Here is a 21,294-nt window from a genome sequence, read left to right as displayed (position 1 = left end):
CACATGGATTTTTAGTATACCATTGAATAATGACTGAATACATCAGCTTAAGCAACAAAAAATATTGTTTATTTTTGTTCAAGTCCAACAGACCAGTGCAATTTTTGCCATTAAGTGTAGCAATAGCATATTTATAAATATAGTACATTTGATAAATCCAGGTAGCCTATAGGTAGGTAGACCTTCTGTAAACTAGAATACTTTGGTTTTTGAAGTAAAACACAATCCACGCTAGCTAGCACACTAGCCGCTAGCTGCTATATGTTTAGCATTGAGGTGATACTTGAGGCTGGATGTGCTGCTATGGTGATATGTGAATTCCTTGTTGCCTAGCAACACAACCATGCTCTTATGGACGCTTCCATCCGTTGGTTTTTAGTAACTAAATGTCCCATCATCCACGGGGCCAACCAAAGGTCTCATCAGCTTCTTCCTTCATGTTCACTGTGGTTTGTTGTTGTCTCAACTCATCAACGCTAGTTGGTGCTCCAGTATAATCGGTCCTCCTGAAACACGTTTAACACGTTAATGTTTGTGTAATTAATTAATCTTAATTAACGTGTTAAAGTCCTGGCCCTTATAATTATACATTGCATTTATATATTTATTTTCGTTGTCCCAAGGATACATAAATCTTATAAGGTATGAAACAAATATTAGTGAATGAATGCAAAATGTTTTCAAAGGCATTTATACTTATTTTTATATAAACAATGCCCTGATGAGAAGCATTGCAACATGACTGCCAAGTACTCCACAACTAAATTTATGGCAGTAGTAGTAGTAGTATCAAAAGTTTTTTCAAGGTGCTGGAGCTGTAGTCCATCAAACTCAAGCCATCTGAACCACAAAATCTGCCAGGGAAAAGAACAGTATGTTCTTTTTTTTATATGCCAAAAATACACCATTTATTACAGAAAGAAACTGTAAAAACAGTCGTTATCATCAGAGTGTGGATCATATGTGAAAAAAGTAACTAAAACAAAGCTTTAAAAAGTGACATTTCTTCATAATTATTTAATTCTAGATAGGTCATATTTAAAATTGTTCCAAAAATAAACCAGTTGCATTAAGAACTGGAGAATAACAGGTACAGAGCAGCGCACAGGGTCCAAACTCCTGTCTGAACACCAAGACGAGGATAGCTGCCACCTGTTCTCTACTGTGACCGGGTAGAAGGTGCCCTGGCGTTCAAGACATTTCTACGGACAGTGTCGGGACAGTCATTGTGTCCCGGAGGACGGCGTGCTGCAGCCTTTAGAGCAGGGCCGGCTCTAGTCCATTTGGTGCCCTAGGCGAAATCCATTGGTGTTGAACAGCTCCGCTTGTTGTTTCATGGAGGGGGAACTCCTGTTTTTGTTTGACCTCTGTGACAGCGATCTGACCGTCTAAAGGGGGGCAAGGCAATGACCACACTGCACATGACTCAGCACCACAAGTGAGAAAATGTCATTGTTTATCTGTTTCATTATTTTGTTAATATTTATTATTTTCAAGACAGAACACGAAGGGAGGGCGACAATGGGCATGGGAAATCATTATTGTTTTTTTAGGGTTAGGGTTTTTTCTCCCTCAAGGGTGACTGGCGGCGCCCCTCCAGCAGATGGCGCTCTAGGCGACCGCCTATGTCGCCTATGCCTAGAGCCGGCCCTGCTTTAGAGGGCGAGCTCCTCGTGGCCGAAACGGCTCGGTCACAAGGCTACTAGCGGCAAGCTGCTAACTACTTAGCTTCGGCTTTACTGGCTTCAGTTAGGTATTTTTAGCACATGCAGACACTACGGCTGTAGTATACCTGTGTCTTGTTTTGTTTGACAAACCATGCAAAACCATACAATATTCACATAATAATGATGTAAAATAAATAAATGCATACAATTCTCCCTTTTGAGAATTGCTGTTTTTTTTACTTCTTTAAATATTTATATGAATAGTCCATTATGTATGTACTTGTTGTTATTCACCACATGTATTGTAAGTGTGTAGGTTTCGTTTCCGTACAGTATACAGTATTATTACTGTTGCAGGGATTGAGGCTGTAACATCTGTGTTATTGCTCTTGTACTCCATGCTCAATGATTACACACGTTTTAATTATACCTGATTGGAAAATGAAAATATGCATTTTTTAATTCCTTAGGAGTTGGGACGGCAGACTAACAGAGGACGGAGTGCATCTCTTGGAGCTGTTGGTCAGAGCTGCAGCCCAGTGGACATTACCCTTCTGCTGCTGACATTCGATCACTGCTACATTTTCTCCCCTCCGGTCGAGTGGAGAATGATCTGATTATCGCTTGAGTGTGCATCTTTAAGAATGGCAAGGGAAAATGGAATGGCAGTGGTGAGATGAGAGAAGTTAATGAAATGTACCTCAGGTTGAATACCTTGAGGGATAGGTTTGGAATTGGGCCTCTGATTAAAAATCACTCAGAAGGAGAAGTAATGCAGAGAGACAGGGTCAGGTCCAGAAACTTATTCAGTCCTCTGCCTTAGAGCTGCTCGGGCAGCAGAGAGCCATCCGGAACCATTTAAGAGCTCCTCCAAGTAGTTTTTTTTCTTCTTGTGATTATTAGGCATGAAAAGCTACTGATTTGCAATTAAATACAGTTTTGGAGTGCTATGTTTATGAAAAGGACGATGAAATGTTAACAATGCAATCAGGGTAGACGTATGCTCATATAAAATGCCTGAACAACTTCCACCAAAGCAAACTGGGGCTGAGGAAGGGGCTGATCAATTTAACATCCATGTTGTCCGCGACCCCCGCTCACTGAACAGAATTTCACACGCACAGTTCAGATCAACCAAAAAAGAAACAAAATTACCAAAAAAGGAAACAAAATGACCAAAAAAGACATAAAATTACCAAAAAAGACACAAAATTACCAAAAAAAGACACAAATTGTCCAAAAAGACACAAAATGACCCCAAAAAGAAACAAAATGACCAAAAAAGACACAAAATGACAAAACAGACACAAAATTACCAAAAAAAAGACACAAAAAAGACACAAAAATGACTTGCAAAGACACGAAAAGACATGAAAAGGACTCAAAAATGGACAAAATAGCCCAAGACTCCATAGAGTTAAATAACCACTTCAGTCCTCTGCCTTAGAGCTGCTCGGGCAGCAGAGAGCCATCCGAAACCATTTAAGAGCTCCTCCAAGTATTTTTTTTTTTCTTCTTGTGATTATTAGGCATGAAAAGCTACTGATATGCAATTAAATACAGTTTTAGAGTGCTATGTTTATGAAAAGGACGATTAAATGTTAACAATGCAATCAGGGTAGACGTATGCTAATATAAAATGCCTGAACAACTTCCACCAAAGCAAACTGGGGCTGAGGAAGTGTTCTACATTTCATGGGGAGTCTTGGCCAGGTTGATAGAGAGGAAAATGGAAAGGAGTGATTGTGGCCGATATTTCTTCTTTGCTGTTCTACTGATTGATGTTCAATGGGAACTCAAGATATCCTAAACCAGTAGTTCTCAACCTTTTTGAGTGGCGACCCCCAATTTAACATCCATGTTGTCCGCGACCCCCGCTCACTGAACAGAATTTCACATGCACAGTTCAGATCACCCAAAAAAGAAACAAAATGACCAAAAAAGGAAACAAAATGACCAAAAAAGGGAACAAAATGACCAAAAAAGACATAAAATTACCAAAAAAGACACAAAATTACCAAAAAAAGACACAAATTGTCCAAAGAGACACAAAATGACCCCAAAAAGAAACAAAAAGACCAAAAAAGACACAAAATGACAAAACAGACACAAAATTACCAAAAAAAGACACAAATTGACCAAAAAAGAAACAAAATGACCAAAAAAGACATAAAATTACCAAAAAAAGACACAAATTGTCCAAAAAGACACAAAATGACCCCAAAAAGAAACGAAATGACCAAAAAATACACAAAATGACAAAAAAGACATAAAATTACCAAAAAAGACACAAAATTACCAAAAAAAGACACAAATTGTCCAAAGAGACACAAAATGACCCCAAAAAGAAACAAAATGACCAAAAAAGACACAAAATGACAAAACAGACACAAAATTACCAAAAAAAGACACAAATTGACCAAAAAAGAAACAAAATGACCAAAAAAGACATAAAATTACCAAAAAAAAGACACAAATTGTCCAAAAAGACACAAAATGACCCCAAAAAGAAACGAAATGACCAAAAAAGACAAAAAATGACAAAACAGACACAAAATTACCAAAAAAAGACACAAACTGACCAAAAAAGACACAAAAATGACTTGCAAAGACACGAAAAGACATGAAAAGGACTCAAAAATGGACAAAATAGCCCAAGACTCCATAGAGTTAAATAACCACTTCAGTGCTCTGCCTTAGAGCTGCTCGGGCAGCAGAGAGCCATCCGAAACCATTTAAGAGCTCCTCCAATTTCTTTTCTTTTCTTTTTTCTTGTGATTATTAGGCATGAAAAGCTACTAAATTGCAATTAAATACAGTTTTAGAGTGCTATGTTTATGAAAAGGACGATTAAATGTTAACAATGCAATCAGGGTAGACGTATGCTAATATAAAATGCCTGAACAACTTCCACCAAAGCAAACTGGGGCTGAGGAAGTGTTCTACATTTCATGGGGAGTCTTGGCCAGGTTGATAGAGAGGAAAATGGAAAGGAGTGATTGTGGCCGATATTTCTTCTTTGCTGTTCTACTGATTGATGTTCAATGGGAACTCAAGATATCTTAAACCAATAGTTCTCAACCTTTTTGAGTCGCGACCCCCAATTTAACATCCATGTTGTCTGCGACCCCCGCTCACTGAACAGAATTTAAGACGCACAGTTCAGATCACCCAAAAAAGAAACAAAATGACCAAGAAAGGAAACAAAATGACCAAAAAAGGAAACAAAATGACCAAAAAAGACATAAAATTACCAAAAAAGACACAAAATTACCAAAAAAAAGACACAAATTGTCCAAAAAGACACAAAATGACCCCAAAAAGACACAAAATGACCAAAAAAAGACACAAATTTACCAAAAAAGACACAAAATGACTTGCAAAGACACGAAAAGACATGAAAAGGACTCAAAAATGGACAAAATAGCCCAAGACTCCATAGAGTTAAATAACCACTTCAGTCCTCTGCCTTAGAGCTGATCGGGCAGCAGAGAGCCATCCGAAACCATTTAAGAGCTCCTCCAAGTAGTTTTTTTTCTTCTTGTGATTATTGGGCATAAAAAGCTACTGATTTGCAATTAAATACAGTTTTAGAGTGCTATGTTTATGAAAAGGACGATTAAATGTTAACAATGCAATCAGGGTAGACGTATGCTAATATAAAATGCCTGAACAACTTCCACCAAAGCAAACTGGGGCTGAGGAAGTGTTCTACATTTCATGGGGAGTCTTGGCCAGGTTGATAGAGAGGAAAATGGAAAGGAGTGATTGTGGCCGGTGGAGGGCACAGCAGGCAGGCTGCGGGGAAAGCTGGCCTATTTAAATAGGATTGATGACCTGCTGGTGGTAGACCCGGCTCCTGCCACCTCCCAGCCCCCTGCTTTCCTCACACCTTTTGATTGGGGGCGGGGCGGGGGGGTTGACCATCTCCCCAGGCAGTGGCGGTGGCGGTGGCGGTGGCGGCGCTGGGGGCTCAGTATGGGCTCCGGCAGGGCGTCTCACTGCGCTGTCACCAAGCCGGGATGGATCACCCATCCACACGATGGCTATCACTTGTGCTAACCCAGAAATGTCAGTGACAGTAATATGAATGCCTGTAGCGAGGCTGGCCGGGACAGCCACAGTCACATCACCAACTGAACTTATTGCTGTGCACAACAAAAATTGAATTGATGTTCACTGTTCCATACCTCTCACATATATCCATCAGTGGTTTAGGCCGGAGTAATCTGATGGAGGAGATTGGTTGCTTGACAGTCAAATGTGTGGTCCGTGGAGACCGTGCCTGTCTCTATCACAGATTGATTATCTTCTGCTTCACAATAACAGAGAAGCAGGTCTGTCAAAATAGAAGGACAGGTCCTTTCACTGATTATGGAAGTATTAATCTTAAACAGATGGGGAGGCAGCACGCCATGCTGCTAGATGCAAACAAATGCCAGCGATCACCGGGGCGGCCCTGCAGCAGCAGGCTTTGATGAAGCTGCCTGATGGCCTTGTGGTAGTCGGCGCGTGTTAGCGTGGAATTGATGGCCCTGACTTGCAAAGACACGAAAAGACATGAAAAGGACTCAAAAATGGACAAAATAGCCCAAGACTCCATAGAGTTAAATAACCACTTGCCACAAAAGAAAAAAAAGACACAAAATGACCAAAAAAAGACACAAAATGACCACAAAAAAAAGACACAAAATGACCCCAAAAAGAAACAAAATGACCAAAAAAGACACAAAATGACAAAAAAGACACAAATTGACCAAAAAAAGAAAACAAAATGACCAAAAAAGACACAAATTGACCACAAAATTATCAAAAAAAGGACACAAAATAACAAAAAAAGACACAAAATTACCAAAAAAAGGAATCAAATTTACCAAACAAGACACAAATTGACCACAAAATGACCAGAAAAGACACAAAATGAGCAAACAAATGCCAGCGATCACCGGGGCGGCCCTGCAGCAGCAGGCTTTGATGAAGCTGCCTTGTGGCCTTGTGGTAGTCGGCGCGTGTTAGCGTGGAATTGATGGCCCTGTCTCTTACCTTGTCTGGTGGTCTTGAAGTTGAAAGACTGGAAACCCCCGGTGAGAGCAGAGGAGTCGATGACATCCACTCCATACTCGCTGTGGTTCTTCCTGTAAAGCATGACGGCCACTACCAGGATGGCTACAGCAATGATACCGGCTCCCAGGCCGGAGTACAGAGCTACATCGTTGGAGCCGTCCATATCTGAAGATAACACACGAGACACATGGAAAAACAGAGCTACTGTAAATTGTCGTATAAAAGCAAGTATTCAAATAATGTCTCAAATCATATTATACAAAGGCTCCCAGCTAAATAAAAAAGGCTCGGATAAATAACATTGAAGTGGGTGGAATTGCATGTATCCTAGCAACAGCTAGGTAATAGTGTGTAATTTCAGCTTACATAGCAACCATGCAATACAATTTGTACTTTAATATTTCTTCTTTGCTGTTCTACTGATTGATGTTCAATGGGAACTCAAGATATTTTAAACCAGTAGTTCTCAACCTTTTTGAGTCGCGACCCCCAATTTAACATGCATGTTGTCCGCGACCCCCGCTCACTGAACAGAATTTCACACGCACAGTTCAGATCACCCAAAAAAGAAACAAAATGACCAAAAAAGACATAAAATTACCAAAAAAGACAAAAAATGACCAAAAAAAGACACAAATTGACCAAAAAAAGACACAAATTGACCAAAAAAAGACACAAAATGACCACAAAAATAAACAAAATAACAAAAAAAGACACAAAATTACCAAAAAAAGGAAACAAAATGACCAAAAAAGGCACAAATTGACCACAAAATGATCAAAAAAACACACAAAATGACCAAAAAAAGACACAAATTGACCAAAAAAGACACAAAATGACAAAAAAAGACACAAAATGAGTAAAAAAAACAACACAAAATGACCAAAAACAGACATTAAGTGACCAAAAAGACACAGTGGAGACAGAGCTGTCTTCCAAAATGATTTGGCGACCCCCAGAAATCATCTCGCGACCCCAATTGGGGTCCCGACCCCAAGGTTGAGAACAGCTGTCGTAAACAACATGGTGTTTACAGATGCTGTCGAGTGTGCATGGTACAAGTCTTTTGGGCTCCAGGCAAAGTCTGATAAATTGCCTCAAGTCAGTGTCAGCTGGGGCTGAAATCTGACAATGAGTGAGTTCACTAGATCTCCGTAGCCGACTACAATCTCTAGCTTGACGCGAGGGACTTAATGCCTCATTAGCCGCTACTAGCATAACACACCGGAAACTCAGAGCGAACTGTTGGTGGTTGAGTTCCCCTTTGGGTAATGATGGCTCCATGTTTTGACAAGGAAGAGAGTGTGGTACAAAAAAGACATGAGCTGATTCGTCTCTATTGGTGTACTGAACTTTTTACACTGAACTAAACAATGTGTTTGATTTAAGATAGCATGCCAGCATCACAGGAGCAGAAGAGATGTGACGTGAGTTGGCTTCTAGTGTGTTTGTGACAGGCGGCAACCTCCAGGTCTGAGCAGTGAAGCAAACCAGAGGTGCCTTAAGGCTTCAATCTTTTAAAAGTCCAACAGGGTTGCCAATCAAGGCTGCAAAAGAACTCCGGTCCTACACTACAAAAAAGCCAACTTGTATTTTTTGGACTAAAACAGTGATTTAAGTTGGTAAAACTTGGAAATATAAATTATTGACATTTAGGGCAATAATGTAAGTTAGCACAACAAAGGAAGCCAGTTGTCTGCTCAAAAACAAGTTGGTGAGTTGTTGTTACTTATATCTTTAAGTTGGGGTTCACAACAAGGGACAATAGTTCTGATAACTCTTATTTCTTTGTTGGGAAATGCGGCCATTAGCGAAAGCTAGCGGCTAACTGATGCTAGCGTCTAACTGATGCTAGCGGCTAACTGATGCTAGCGGCGCTGCTTGTTACAGCTACAAGAGTAGCCATTAGCGTATCAATGCTAACTCTAAATTGTGGTCGCAACATTAGCTGACATTTCATAGCGGCGTTACAATCGTGCCAATTCAGCACATTGCAGAAGTTAGCAGAAGGATTAAAAGTTATTACAATGTAAAATTATAAGTTAGTACTTAATTATACGTTTTTTACAAAAATCTGAATTCAGAGTTGAGCAAACTCAAAAACAAAACTTGAAATATTTCGTTTAATTGTCCAGCTTAAAATTTTATCGGAGTTTGTTGCCTTGAAATTTTGAGTTTAACCAACTTTTCTTTTTTTGCAGTGTATCTATCTCAATACAAAATGAGTCGACTTCTCGCTTGATTTACTACGTCAGAAACAAAATTCTCCTAGAAGTCTTCTCCAATACAATATGATGTTATTTGTGTAAATAATGGTCCAATTTAGAAGAAAATAGAGCATTATAAGCAGTGGTGGAAGAAGTATTCTGATCCCTTACTTAAGTAAAAGTACTAATACAACATTGAAAAATTGCTCCACTACAAGTAAAAGTCCTGCATTCAAAAATTACTGAAGTAAAAGTACAAAAGTATCAGCATCAAAATGTACTTAAAGTATCAAAAGTAAAAGTACTCGTTATGCAGAATAGACCCACTCAAATTGTTGAATATATTCTAAATATATTATTACATCATTTGTTTTAATGTTTTTATGTAAGCACTGTTTTAATTTTGTAAAGATAGGGCTCATTTAATAACTTAAAACTGTTATAATTAAAATAAAATAAAATAAAATAAAATAAATGAATCACTTTATATGGATCCTGTCTTTTCTGTTATATCTCGAACTGAAAAGTAACTAGAGCTGGTAGCTAAATGTAGTGGAGTAAAAAGTACAATATTTTCCTAAAAATGTAGTGGAGTAGAAGTACAAAGTTACATAAAATGGAAATACCCAAATAAAGTACAAGTACCTCAAAATTGTACTTAAGTACAGTACTTGAGTAAATGTACTTAGTTACTTTCCACCACTGATTATAAGTCATAAATCATAAGCAGGGTATGATTTGGAGTGAAGCAAAACTATGCGTATCCACCACATTCTGAACATCTAAACAGCTGTGAACTTGTTTGCCGTGTTTTCAGTTATAGTGGGGCGGATTAGCTGAACAATCGTTCACTTTGTGATAAAAGCATGAAATTTGGTAGATGTGTTGGTGAATATGTTTCAAACAAATCTGGATATTGGGCCACCTCAAAAGCGCCCCCTAGTGGCCGGGGCAGGCATTTGTTATACGAATAAATCAATTATGAATAAAAACTGCCCTTTTAATAATACCAACTGGTCATGAATTGTATATTGTTGGAAAGCCTGATTAGTCACCTTTACAACGAGGTACAGCTTGTAAGGATCGTGAATTCATGGAATGAGCAACGGGGCTAAACGTGTGAGTAGCACCCCCCAAAAATGTGCATCCCCTGTGTAGTGGGGCGGATTAGCTCAATAAATCACAAGAATTGTTTATTTTGTGATAGAAGCACACAATTTGGTGGATGTGTTGGTGGATATGTTTCAAACAAATCTGTATATTAGGCCATCGCAAATTCGCCCCCAAGTGGCCATAGCAGTCATTTTCTTCGTTAAAATTACTAAAAACATTTAAATTATTTCTTAAAATATTTAAAAAATGTAAACTAAATATACAAACGTAAATAAAAAAATGTAAATACACATATTAAATTAACAAAAATCCAGTTAGACACTCTTTCAGTTATTTTTCCTGCCCCACCACAATCGGGCTAGCCATCGAGCTAGCTAGCAAATGAGCTAGCTAGCATTTGCTTCCTGGGACAAGCAGTGCAGTGGACTGTCCATCAAGGTATGTCTAAATATTTTATTTCACCTGTTATAATTATGAATAAAATATGCTATGAACATCATAAAGGCTAATAGTGGGGCGGATTAGCTGAACAATAGTTCATTTTGTGATAAAAGCATCAAATTTGGTACACTCATTGCTGAATACATGTTTAATGAATCTGGATATTGGGCCATCGCAAAAAAAAATTCTGATGGCTGTGGCGGCCATTTGTAAAATTGGCCGCCGGTGGTTACTGGCGTGGAATGCTTTGCCTACCCTACAGCTGCTGTTTCATGTTTTCAGCACCACAAATATAATTTAGAGACATGTTAAAGTGACAAAAGCTTTATTACAGTCTAATAGGAAAGAACATTAACTTTGTATAACATTTTATTAGATCTTGATATTCTCATTCACAGGCTACGGCCTCCTCTTTGGCTTGTATTCTTCTGTTGCTCCTTAAAAAGAAAAAAAAAATTCAATATTGTATGACCTGCAACAATAAAAATAAAACACATTTAGACAGAGAAAAAAATCATACATTTTAAAAATTCTACTAGGGTTACTTGTTGCAGTTTACTCTTTCTGGCAAAATCCTTGTACTGAGGTGTGTGACTTAGTCAGGCGGCTTAGCCAAATAAAGGGGACACGCCGGACAAGAGCACCACATTTTTTCCACATACTCTCTATCATTATAGGTTTCAATTTTTAGTAGGAGCCACTTCATCAAGATTGCGGTGATGGCAGCCATATAAAGTCTATGAGAAATGCTATATCTTCCAAGGCACTTAGAAGGTTAATCTTGGTGTCAAAATATACATTTTCTGGGTCCAGGAATCATTTAAAGCTATTGAGAATATCACTAGATGATTATTTGATCAAATAGATATGTTCATTTTCACTCAGACTGGGCAACTCGCTTCAAGTGCTGCAGCAGGGAATCCTGAGTTGAAAATGTTTGGAATCAATGTTCACGGGAGAGTGTGGATTAGCTGCCATGTACACTGCTCAAAAAAATCAAGGGTACGCTTTCATCTCATGTCAGATCTTGATCAACAAATTATTTACAGTGACTCATCTAGTGATATTCTCAGTAGCTTTAAATGATTCTTTGACCCAGAAAATGTATATTTTGACACCAAGATTGACCTTCTAAGTGGCTTGGAAGATATATTGGTTCTCATAGACTTATGGCTTATATGGCTGCCGTCTCCTATCTGCAATCTTGATGAAGTGACTCCTACCAAAAGTTGGTCCTAAGCCGCCTAACTGTGATGGAGTTATAAAATACATTTTTTTTAAAAAGAACCACATGGGCAAAGGAGACATATGACATATAGTGTATGTGTTCGTGTGTGTGTGTGTGTGTGTGCAGAGAGAGCTGTCCACATTCCACAGGACATAATTTAACAGTGTCTTATTAAGCTTTCACACCCAACAGCCACTGATACATGTTCCAAGCTAACTAGCTAGCTTAAGTACCTATTTTTGCTATCTTGCTTATTTACTTTTCCGCCAAGGCCCATGATGATTATTTTTCTCTTTAGCCTTTATGATGTTCATAGCATATTTTATTCATAATTATAACAGGTGAAATAAAATATTTAGACATACCTTGATGGACAGTCCACTGCACTGCTTGTCCCAGGAAGCAAATGCTAGCTAGCTCATTTGCTAGCTAGCTCGATGGCTAGCCCGATTGTGGTGGGGCAGGAAAAATAACTGAAAGAGTGTCTAACTGGATTTTTGTTAATTTAATATGTGTATTTACATTTTTTTATTTACGTTTGTATATTTAGTTTACATTTTTTAAATATTTTAAGAAATAATTTAAATATTTTTAGTAATTTTAACGAAGAAAATGACTGCTATGGCCACTTGGGGGCGAATTTGCGATGGCCTAATATACAGATTTGTTTGAAACATATCCACCAACACATCCACCAAATTGTGTGCTTCTATCACAAAATAAACAATTCTTGTGATTTATTGAGCTAATCCGCCCCACAGGGGATGCACATTTTTGGGGGGTGCTACCCACACGTTTAGCCCTGTTGCTCATTCCATGAATGCACGATCCTTACAAGCTGTACCTCGTTGTAAAGGTGACTAATCAGGCTTTCCAACAATATACAATTCATGACCAGTTGGTATTATTAAAAGGGCAGTTTTTATTCATAATTGATTTATTCGTATAACAAATGCCTGCCACGGCCACTAGGGGGCGCTTTTGAGGTGGCCCAATATCCAGATTTGTTTGAAACATATTCACCAACACATCTACCAAATTTCATGCTTTTATCACAAAGTGAACGATTGTTGTAAAATATTGAGCTAATCCGCCCCACTATTAATGAAAGTTTATTTGAACATTTTGGTCATTTAAATTGTCTTGTTCAGCACTTGGTTGTACAAAACGACACTCCAAGGAGTTAGTCTAGACGGATTTCAGAATAAAGGCCTCCTTTAAGAAGTGAGGAGCATTTATGGGTATGAGTCCAAAAAAATGGTTCCCAAGAGAAATTTTGAGTTTTTGACCTTCTAATTTGTATCAAATGGCCACCAAATTGCCCATCTTGCACAGTCATTGGACCATTTCCCCTTAGTTTTTTTGTAAGTAGGCAATCAAAGATGAGGAAATTAAGTTTCTGGATCTATAGTCTAGGGTCAGAGCAAGGATATAGTGGAGGCTCAGTGTCTTTTTTATGTGTATATATATGCAAAATACCAACTGGAACATTTAAAAGTGATATTGATTGAATATTTATGTCGGCCTTAAAAAAATGACACAAATAATGCTCAATTTCACCTTAAAAGTTGGTATTTTGCATATATATATATATATATATATATATATATATACATATATACATAAAAAAAGACACTGAGCTCTGACCCTAGACTATAGATCCAGAAACTTAATTTCCTCATCTTTGATTGCCTACTTACAAAAAAACTAAGGGGAAATGGTCCAACGACCAACGGCCACCATTTTGATATGCAAATGAGAAGGTCAAAAACTCAAAATTTCGCTTGGGAACCATTTTTTTGGATTCAGCACCCTTGAGATATGTGAGGTAGGCCGGTTCCTGACTTGTACCCATAAATGCTCCTCACTTTCACTTTTTGGACAATTCCGTCTAGACTAAGTTGGAGCTGTTCAGTTTTTCTGGCAAGTGTTTAGAGTTTATTTTTTAGATCCAGCCCCTTGCTCCTCACCAGTGTGTGAGGCACCGGAGAAGAAGTGTGAAAGGTGGACTATAGCACGCAATATAATTCTTAATAACTTACAATGAATGCTGGCTGACATGTTTTGACCTGCCTGTGGATCAACCTGTATATTATGAGACTATCTGTAGTCTGTCCCTTTTAGGGCGTGCTCATACATCTGTGAATTTATCTTGGTGAAGAATCAACTCCCCCGCTTCCATTCAAAACATTTGCCTCTGGTTGTAAAGAAAATAACTAATTCACATTTACTTCAAGATCAAGGCTGCATGATGTTGAATGTAAAAAAAAATCTGGGGGAAGTGTTGAGTTCTGATGGAATAAGTTCACAGAATACAGAAATAATCATACTGAATTTATCAAGACAGCATGAAAACAATGAGGGAGGTTGCTTTACGCTGGATCAGGGGAAATTATAAATAAAGGCCTGTTTCTTGGTCACTATTTCAGAACCCACAGTATGTAAATGTGTTCTTCTGAGAGTCATTTCTGTTTATTGTGATGAAGCCAGCATTGCCAAAGGTTTTCTGTTCAGCTGTATCACATAAAGAGCTTGCCTTTATTGCGTTCATAAAGATCCACACTGCAAAAAAGCCAACTTGTATTTTTTGGCCTAAAACAGTGATTTAAGTTGGTAAAACTTGGAAATATAAATTATTGACATTTAGGGCAATAATGTAAGTTAGCACAACAAAGGAAGCCAGTTGTCTGCTCAAAAACAAGTTGGTGAGTTGTTGTTACTTATATCTTTAAGTTGGGGTTCACAACAAGGGACAATAGTTCTGATAACTCTTATTTCTTTGTTGGGAAATTTGGTCATTAGCGAAAGCTAGTGGCTAACTGATGCTAGTGGCTAACTGATGCTCGCGGCTAACTGATGCTAGCGGCACTGCTTGTTGGAGCTAGCGGCTAACTGATGCTAACGGCTAACTGATGTTAACGGCTAACTGATGCTAGCGGCTAACTGATGCTAACGGCTAACTGATGCTAGCGGCTAACTGATGCTAGCGGCTAACTGACGCTAGCGGCGCTGCTTGTTACAGCTACAAGAGTAGCCATTAGCGTATCAATGCTAACTCAAAATTGTGGTCGCAACATTAGCTGACATTTCATAGCAGCGTTACAATCGTGCCAGAGAAATTCAGAGTTGAGCAAACTCAAAAACAAACCTTAAAATATTTAGTTTAATTGTCATAACTTAAAATTTTATCGAAGTTTGTTGCCTTGAAATTTGGAGTTCACCCAACTTTTTTTTTTTTGCAGTGCAGAGAAAGAGGAGTTGGTGGAAGAAAACACTGGTATAATGTAGGCATTCAAGGTCAAACACAGGCAACAGTAACACTGTGTAAATCTTTCCAGGATGGAAATGAAAGAAGAAGAAATGAAAGAGGTATGATGGAGCAGACCATCTGTCTTATCTCTCTCTGCTACATTATGCACCACAGATAGGCATAAATGAACATGTCCAGCCGTTACTCTAAGCTGTTACATATCAGCTGCTAACATGGAGGGTGATTAGGCTAACTGCCTTTAGACCCACCAGTCTATATCAAATAGCTGTGATGGATATCTCACGGTGCAGGCAGTCTGAGCCCATGCCGTGTAGCCAGTGATAACCAGTTGTCACAAAGACCAATCAGAGGGAAATTAATTTAGAGTATTCCTACCAGGGTGATCACGCGCCAGATACCAACTTAAAGCGTTCCCCAGTCAATCATTCAAGCTTTCCTTGAAGCCTGGAAAAAAGGCAGCAGGCTCTACTTTTAATGTGGCGGGCTAATGAAAGCACTCAAGTTAGCACCTGACAATCACTTAGCCAGGCTTACCCCAGCAATGATTGAAAGCCGCCACAGGACTGTGACTGTAAATTGGTCAAATTAGCTCGTTTGCAATGATTACAACCCATTAATCCTCCACAACATAGCACATGTTCACTTGTCACAACCAATATATCTCCTGGCTCAAAGTAAAAGCACAGCTGTGATGTCACGCCTGTCAGAAAAGTCGGGCGCTGAATAATGACATGAATGCGTAATAAGCACTTGCTGGGTTAAAACAGCCCTTTTTTTCAGGTCAAAGTGAAACTAAATGGTGGTAATTCATGATGTTTCTTTTTCCAGAGTGAGAAAATGCAAATGACTGTCACTCCTTTTTTTCTGCCAAACTTTAAACTTAGAATATATCCTCTCTTTCCGCCAGAATTCAGGGCATTTCATATTAGTGGCAGTGGTGGGGGACCAGGAGTTGAAGATGAAAGAAATCCATAGAGGAAGACTCACTTTGAGGTTTAACAAATGACTAAAAAAGACACAAAATGACCAAAAAAAGGAAACAAAATGACCAAAAAAGACACAAATTGACCACAAAATTATCAAAAAAAGACACAAAATGACAAAAAAGACACAAAATTACCAAAAAAGGAAACAAAATGACCAAAAAAGACACAAATTGACCACAAAATGATAAAAAAAAGACACAAAATGACAAAAAAGACACAAAATAACCAAAAAAAGGAAACAAAATGACCAAAAAAGACACAAATTGACCACAAAATGATCAAAAGAAGACACAAAATGACCAGAAAAGACACAAAATGAGTATGGGACTGTGATGTCACACCTGTCATAAAAGTCGGGCGCTGAATAATGACATGAATGCGTAATAAGCACTTGCTGGGTTAAAACAGCCCTTTTTTTCAGGTCAAAGTGAAACTAAATGGTGGTAATTCATGATGTTTCTTTTTCCAGAGTGAGAAAATGCAAATGACTGTCACTCCTTTTTTTCTGCCAAACTTTAAACTTAGAATATATCCTCTCTTTCCGCCAGAATTCAGGGCATTTCATATTAGTGGCAGTGGTGGGGAACCAGGAGTTGAAGATGAAAGAAATCCATAGAGGAAGACTCACTTTGAGGTTTAACAAATGACTAAAAAAGACACAAAATGACCAAAAAAAGGAAACAAAATGACCAAAAAAGACACAAATTGACCACAAAATGATAAAAAAAAGACACAAAATGACAAAAAAGACAAAATTACCAAAAAAAGGAAACAAAATGACCAAAAAAGACACAAATTGACCACAAAATGATAAAAAAAGCCACAAAATGACAAAAAAGACACAAAATTACCAAAAAAAAGGAAACAAAATGACCAAAAAAGACACAAATTGACCACAAAATGATAAAAAAAAGACACAAAATCACAAAAAAGACACAAAATTACCAAAAAAAGGAAACAAAATGACCAAAAAAGACACAAATTGACCACAAAATGATAAAAAAAAGACACAAAATGATCAAAAAAGACACAAAATGAGTATGGGACTGTGATGTCACGCCTGTCATAAAAGTCGGGCGCTGAATAATGACATGAATGCGTAATAAGCACTTGCTGGGTTAAAACAGCCCTTTTTTCAGGTCAAAGTGAAACTAAATGGTGGTAATTCATGATGTTTCTTTTTCCAGAGTGAGAAAATGCAAATGACTGTCACTCCTTTTTTTCTGCCAAACTTTAAACTTAGAATATATCCTCTCTTTCCGCCAGAATTCAGGGCATTTCATATTAGTGGCAGTGGTGGGGAACCAGGAGTTGAAGATGAAAGAAATCCATAGAGGAAGACTCACTTTGAGGTTTAACAAATGACTAACAAAGACACAAAATGACCAAAAAAAGGAAACAAAATGACCAAAAAAGACACAAATTGACCACAAAATGATCAAAAAAAGACACAAAATGACAAAAAAGACACAAAATTACCAAAAAAAGGAAACAAAATGACCAAAAAAGACACAAATTGACCACAAAATGATAAAAAAAGACACAAAATGACAAAAAAGACACAAAATTACCAAAAAAAGGAAACAAAATGACCAAAAAAGACACAAATTGACCACAAAATGATAAAAAAAGACACAAAATGACAAAAAAGATACAAAATTACCAAAAAAAAGGAAACAAAATGACCAAAAAAGACACAAATTGACCACAAAATGATCAAAAAAAGACACAAAATGACAAAAAAGACACAAAATTACCAAAAAAAGGAAACAAAATGACCAAAAAAGACACAAATTGACCACAAAATGATCAAAAAAAGACACAAAATGACAAAAAAAAACACAAAATGACCAAAAAAAGGAAACAAAATGACAAAAAAAGACACAAATTCACCACAAAATGATCAAAAGAAGACACAAAATGACCAGAAAAGACACAAAATGAGTATGGGACTGTGATGTCACGCCTGTCATAAAAGTCGGGCGCTGAATAATGACATGAATGCGTAATAAGCACTTGCTGGGTTAAAACAGCCCTTTTTTTCAGGTCAAAGTGAAACTAAATGGTGGTAATTCATGATGTTTCTTTTTCCAGAGTGAGAAAATGCAAATGACTGTCACTCCTTTTTTTCTGCCAAACTTTAAACTTAGAATATATCCTCTCTTTCCGCCAGAATTCAGGGCATTTCATATTAGTGGCAGTGGTGGGGAACCAGGAGTTGAAGATGAAAGAAATCCATAGAGGAAGACTCACTTTGAGGTTTAACATCATGTAGCAGCTTTCGATCTGCAAAGACAGAGAGATAGAGTGAGAACAAGAGGAGAGAGAGTGGTGATTAAAGTCAGAGCCCCTGTGAGGAGCCTAACTAGTGAGGTCTCAGATCCAGCACCCTGATGGAGAGAAGCTGCTCTGCTGACTGTGCTGGTTGATGATATACAGGATCTGATAATGGCCAGGCAGCATCATTACTGGCTTCAGCATCATTACTGGCTTCATATCACCAGGGAGAAAGGTGCAGAGGTGCAAATTGCTCAAAGGCTCGGGGGATCTCTGAGCAGGCTAATAATCTCCCAACACAAGTCCAAAACACAATTGATTTATTTAAGAGGGATGTGATGTGTTTTCTGGTCATTTTGTGTCTTTTTTTAATCATTTTGTGGTCAATTTGTGTCTTTTTTGGTCATTTTGTTTCCTTTTTTTGGTAATTTTGTGTCTTTTTTGGTAATTTTGTGTCTTTTTTGGTAATTTTGTTTCCTTTTTTTGGTAATTTTGTGTCTTTTTTGGTCATTTTGTTTCCTTTTTTTGGTAATTTTGTGTCTTTTTTGGTAATTTTCTTTCTTTTTGGGGTCATTTTGTGTCTTTTTTGGTCAATTTGTGTCTTTTTTTACTCATTTTGTGTCTTTTCTGGTCATTTTGTGTCTTTTTTTTAACTCATTTTGTGTCTTTTCTGGTCATTTTGTGTCTTTTTTGGTCAATTTGTGTCTTTTTTTACTCATTTTGTGTCTTTTCTGGTCATTTTGTGTCTTTTTTTTAACTCATTTTGTGTCTTTTCTGGTCATTTTGTGTCTTTTTTTTTTTACTCATTTTGTGTCTTTTCTGGTCATTTTGTGTCTTTTTTTAAATCATTTTGTGGTCAATTTGTGTCTTTTTTGGTCATTTTGTTTCCGTTTTTCTGGTAATTTTGTGTATTTTTGGGTAATTTTGTGTCTTTTTTTGGTAATTTTGTTTCTTTTCTTGTCAATTTGTGTCTTTTTTGGTCATTTTGTTTCCTTCTTTTTGGTAATTTTGTGTCTTTTTTGGTAATTTTGTTTCTTTTTGGGGTCATTTTGTGTCTTTTTTTGGTAAATTTGTGTCTTTTTTTGGTCATTTTGTGTCTTTTTTGGTCATTTTGTGTCTTTTTTTGGTAATTTTGTTTCCTTTTTTGGTCATTTCGTTTCTTTGTGAGGGAAGTCACTCACTGTTCTAACAGACCAAAATTAATTTTATTATCATAAGCACATAGAAGAGTTGAAGAAGGAGTTTTCTGGACATTTTGTGGGACTGGGATTTTATTTAACTTTAGATTCTTGTTTATGGGGTCTAGTATTCCATTTTGTGTCTTTTTTAGTCAATTTGTGTCTTCTGTGGTTTTTTTTTTTTTAATCATTCTGTCTTCTCATTTTGTGTCTTTTTTGTTCATTTTGCGTCTTTTTTGTTCATTTTGTGTCTTTTTTTTGTCATTTTGTGTCTTTTTTGGTCTGCTTTGTTTTTACATCTGGATGTGATGAAGAAGCCATGCTTTGGCGCTTTTGGAGACTCCAGAGGGTTAAAAGCGCAATCATGTGTAGGTTGTGGTCCTAAATTTTGGAAAAAGTCCAGTCCGGTCTATTTTTAGTCTCAGTCTGTCCCTGGCTGTTCTGCTTGTTGAAGTCATCCTAGTGCTCTTTAATTCAAGCCATTCAACTTCAGAAAATCCACAAGGTTACTCTGCTTGTTTCCTAAAAAATAAACGCACATGGGTATTTTTAAACACAAAGCCTTTTGGTTTGTTTTGGCCTTTCATCCAAACTCAAAATTCAATTAACCCTCTGGAGTCCACGAAAGCGCCGGAGCATGACTTCTTCATGACATCATGACGTAAAAACGAAGCGATGTCCAATTTAATGCATTAACCCTTTTTCTGGAAAGGTAAAAACCAAGTAACATGATTTTACTTTTTTTGCAGAGATTTTTTTGATTTTACAGTGTGCATTCAGCATTTTTAATGCAATATTTTGTGTTAAATGTTTTGATCTGTGTTTTTTGTCATTTCTTTGTGTTTTAATCTGTGTTTTTTGTACTTATTTTTTATGTTTTTTTGTGTGTTTATGTGTGTTTTGAGTGAGTTTTTATGTGTTTTTTGTGATTTTGTATGTTTTTGTTTTTTTTGTGTGTGTGTGTGTGTTTTTGTAGTTGATTTGGATGTTGATCCAGTAAATCAAAATGAAGAAAATAATTATCAGGTCATATAGGTGAGGTTGTGCTGAAAACAAAGATACCAACACGTCATGGTAAAGATTTTAAAGTGCTTTATACAGACAGAATGAAAAGAGCCCCAAACTCCAAAGGGTTAAGATGAATTGTGAAGTTTTTTTCCCCCAAACTCTGGTTTCAATGTTCCTCTATTTTGAGAAAAAGAGCTCTGGACTTTACTGACACTTTTAGCGTCTCTAGCGACACGAACAAACGACTTTTATTTACTGTTTAAACTGCCTTTTATAACACCTAACCAGGACATGTTGGTCCTAAACCTAGGTCAGTGGTTTTGTAGCCTAATCTGCAACCTTTTTTTACAACCGTGAACCATACGTGTATGAATGATTTAAAGTGTGCTAATTGTAGAATGCTCTGTGGCACTGTGAGCTGCTCTTATGTGTCATTTTAACAAACACTCATATGTGTCGTTATGGGTGCTACTGACAAACGGTCTATACTGTCATTTAGATTTTTGTGTGTTTATGTAGATCAATAGTTCTTTTTGAGTCGCGACCCCCAATTTAACATGCATGTTGTCCGTGACCCCCACTCACTGAACACAATCTCACACGCACAGTTCAGATCACCCAAAAAAGAAACAAAATGACCAAAAAAAGACACAAAATGACCAGAAAGACACAAAATGACCAAAAGACACAAATTGACCAGAAAAAGACACAAAATTACCCAAAAAAGAAACAAAATAACCCAAAAAGACACAAAATGACTAAAAAAGTCAAAATTACCAAAAAAAGGAAACAAAATGACCAAAAAAAGACACAAAATGACCAGAAAAGACACAAAATGACCAAAAAAGATACAA

At 37.3% G+C, this 21,294-nt stretch overlaps 1 protein-coding gene across 1 annotated transcript in view; it reads right to left on the bottom strand.

Annotated features, from left to right (window-relative positions):
* The window catches only part of unc5db (unc-5 netrin receptor Db), a 392,579-nt gene that overhangs the window by 115,230 nt on the left and 256,055 nt on the right, over positions 1 to 21,294 (bottom strand). Inside the window, exons 8-9 of the mRNA XM_059338101.1 lie at positions 18,231 to 18,263; positions 6,711 to 6,896 (exon numbers count right to left, since the gene is read on the bottom strand). Coding sequence (XP_059194084.1) covers positions 6,711 to 6,896; positions 18,231 to 18,263 — 219 coding nt within the window. The remainder of the gene's footprint in view (positions 1 to 6,710; positions 6,897 to 18,230; positions 18,264 to 21,294) is intronic.

The sequence above is a fragment of the Centropristis striata genome, chromosome 7 (genome assembly GCF_030273125.1).
Source record: "Centropristis striata isolate RG_2023a ecotype Rhode Island chromosome 7, C.striata_1.0, whole genome shotgun sequence".
Taxonomy (NCBI): Eukaryota; Metazoa; Chordata; class Actinopteri; order Perciformes; family Serranidae; genus Centropristis; species Centropristis striata.
The sequence above is the reverse complement of the archived record's forward strand: the minus strand, read 5'-3'. Positions and strand labels throughout refer to the sequence as shown.